This window comes from Gossypium arboreum, chromosome 11, assembly GCF_025698485.1.
Source record: "Gossypium arboreum isolate Shixiya-1 chromosome 11, ASM2569848v2, whole genome shotgun sequence".
NCBI lineage: Eukaryota > Viridiplantae > Streptophyta > Magnoliopsida > Malvales > Malvaceae > Gossypium > Gossypium arboreum.
This window is the reverse complement of record NC_069080.1, coordinates 117,940,373-117,943,834: the sequence shown is the minus strand read 5'-3', so window position 1 is coordinate 117,943,834 and position 3,462 is coordinate 117,940,373. Positions and strand designations below refer to the sequence as shown.

General features: G+C 33.0%; 1 protein-coding gene across 1 annotated transcript; it reads right to left on the bottom strand.

Annotated features, from left to right (window-relative positions):
• Positions 1-1,587: 1,587 nt before the first annotated feature.
• On the bottom strand, positions 1,588-3,049 carry LOC108472568 (ornithine decarboxylase 1B, chloroplastic-like). Its single transcript, XM_017774114.2, has one exon. It carries the CDS (start codon positions 2,987-2,989, stop codon positions 1,757-1,759), a length of 1,233 nt encoding a protein of 410 aa, XP_017629603.1. The 5' UTR covers positions 2,990-3,049; the 3' UTR covers positions 1,588-1,756.
• Between the last annotated feature and the right edge of the window lie 413 nt (positions 3,050-3,462).

Here is a 3,462-nt window from a genome sequence, read left to right as displayed (position 1 = left end):
GTTTAGTTAGCCCGTACCTTCGTTTTTGATTCTGTTAAAAAATTTTAGAAGTTGTCATTGATGGATATTGAATGTTTTTTATGAATACCATGTACTTGGAGCCTTTATAATGATGTTTGATGAATTTGTAAAGATATTTTTTTTTAAATCTTGATTTTAGGATTAAATTGTGAAAATATAAATATGTTGAGGTTTGATAGTGAATTTGATGTTTATTAGGGGCTGTTTGAGGCCTAGAATATTTGGATAAATTATTGACTTAAGAAAATTAGTTAATTTGATGAATTTGAGTTAAAGGACTAAATTGCAAGAATTGTAAAAGTTTAGGGTAATTGTGTAAATTTAAAAAATAAAAAGTTATTAATTGTATAATGGATTTGAAATGAAATATATGCTAATAATCGAAGAATTTTATATTATATATAAAGAATCCGTAGATATTCAAGGAAAATGAAAATTAGAGGAATAGTCCCCGAACTTCTGTAATTTCTACGATTCAGTCCAAGTAAGTTCATTATAAGGTTACTATTTTTCTTATTGAATATTCCATACTATTTCATTATTGGTTGAATTATGGACTTGATTGAGTTATGCTTATCGTAATAGAAATTCAGTAATTATTCGGGCTTTGTGCCTAGTAGAATATGTGCTGGTAATTATATGGGCTATGTGCCTAGTAGGCTGTGTGCAGGTGATTATTTGGGCTATGTGTCTAGCAGGCTGTGTGCCAGTGTATTGAAGGTTGCATTAATTGGATAGTCTTTGGTTAATTATTAAAGGAAATTTTATATCGAACTTACTAAGCTTGTTGATGCTTATTAGTTAAATTTTTTTTTATAATTTTCTAATTTTTAATAAATTTTAATATTTTTTATGTTTTTAATGTTTTTTAAAAAAAATTATCATTTTTATTGATATTTTGTCATGTGTCACACGTGACGGTTTTAATTGAAAAATAACGGTGATTAAGTCTTTTTTATGCATGTTTATAATTCATACACCCAATTAAGTGCAAGAAAAAAAAAACAAGCTTTTTTTTTTTTTTAAGTTGAAGGCTTTTTACATCCTTTAAGCCAATAAAATATTAACATTATTATATTTAAATTTTATCCAAAATTATTCAAAATATATATATTTAAACCCTTAAGCCAATAAAATGTTGTAGAACTTATAATAAAATTTATTATTTAATAAAAATATATATCTTTAATCATTTTCAGATTGGATTAACGTGCACCGACACAATAAAAAATTATATATATAAATACCTAACTATATAAATATTTATATATCTGCTTGCTCATATAAAGCAGTTGATGATTTAGTAACATAAATGTTCACATTAGACACGTGATCTAACATTTTCTACATTGATCAAGAAAATAATTTAAAATCTTCTATATCAGTAAAATAGTTTTTCAACCTCCATAATTTATATTATAGTATAGCACATTGGAAAATATATAAAAATTAATATATTTTAAAAATTAATATAAAAAAATATACTTTAGTTGAAAGGCGTATTTTCTAAATTTTATATAAAAATAAAAATATTTAAATTATATATATATATATATATATAAAAGGTTAATTAAAGAGCTCATTGCTTGAATGGATCTAGTGGCAACATATGACAAGTTGATTGCATACAACTTGATTGTTGTAAGATAGGACATTATTTCATAAGCTAAATTATCTTTGATCGGGTCATGATTGCAAGAAGATATAAGTTGGCCAGCAAATTAGCTCACACCACTTATTTTTCTTGTTTTCGGGGTGGCATAAGAGCCAGGATATAAGTTGGAATAGCTGAGGTTTTGAAGCCATTGAAATCGTTCCCACGTGATGAAGTATAAGCCCCCATGTTATGAAATACCAACCAATCATTCACGTCTAGTTCTGGTAACTTGAAACCCTTCAAAACTGTATCATTTGGATCACATGTTGGTCCAAAAACTGTAGAATTCCATGTTTTCAGCCCTTCGCATGTGGGATTTTTTATGGTGAGAGGAGTGCAAATCACTTCGTCATGATCGTCCTTCAAAATGTTCATAGACCCCCAAACTCCATCGTTAATCCAGTACTCTTTAACGTCTCCCCTTTCTCGTTTCCCTATTATGCTTGTCGCTAATGTAAATGGCGAATTAGCAAAGAAGTAACCAGGTTCCGCAATGATTTTTAAGCTACTATCAGCTAGCTCACCAGGGAAATATTTTTGTAGAGCAACTTTCACGGCGGAGGCTGCATCGGTAAACTTTGGACCTGATGTGAAGCCTCCACCAATGTCTAAGATATGCATTTTAGGTAGCCCAAGTTGAGCTGCAAAGTCGAACGTTGTTTTAGCAGCTTCGATGGCACCTTGGATTGAATGGAAGTTAATTGCTCCAGTCCCAATATGAAACGAGACTCCGACAACTTGGAGTTTCGCTTCTTGAGCAGCTTTCAGAAGGGGAACAATTTCCTCAGGGAGTGCACCGAATTTGGAACCGAACATGAATGCTGAACCACTGGCTTCCGGGACTTTGATTCGGATCAACAGTTCACATTTCGGGTGCCACTTTTTTATCTTTTCGAGCTCACAGTTGGAGTCGAAAGTGGCTAAGTTAACGCCAACTTTAGCTGCATACTTGATGTGAGACTCGGGTTTGCATGTGTTTGCGAAAACGATTCGATCAGGCGAAACCCCAAGCGATAAAATGGTTTCGATCTCAGGAAGGCTTGCACAGTCAAAGCCCGTGCCGAGAGCTGCCATTTCTTTGAGGAAAGCAGGGTTAGGGTTGGATTTGACTGCATAGAAAGGTTGAACCATGGGAAGATTATGGAACCATGTCTCGACTAGGGACCTCGTAGCACCCAAATCCAGCACGTAAAATGGGCCTGTTTCTTCTTGTTGTTCATCGGAAATGACTGATTTAATAAAACGAAATAAATCATCTGTGGATACGGGTTTTCCCACACTATTTTCTATCAACTTTGCTTCACCCACCATTGGAGAGACTTGTTGGAAAGAAAAAAGAGTTGTGAGTAGATGAAATCATCAAGAAGGTCGTCCATTTATAGAAGTAGATCGTACAACTGTAGCTTCATTCATGGATTGAAATTCTTCAAACACCTTGGTAGCGTGTTGCTTTCGGTCTTTAAATCTAGATAGCAACAAAAAAGGAGTCAACATTGGCTAATTCCCACTATAGGATTAGAAAGATCACCCACTAGGAAACATCGACCAAACCAAGCTCAATTCAAAGCAATAGAAAAAGATAACAAAATGGAGAAGTATAGATGCAAAACTCCTGTAGTAAACTTCGCACTCTTCCCCCACATAATTCTATCGTGTATGTCGAAACCATTTTTATTTTGAAAAACGGAGGTCGACTTTAAAACAAGAATAGAGTCGCCACCAATCCTTTTTGTTTCGGTGTGATTGAGTCATCTTGTGATCGATCATTTTAATAAAGCATCTCG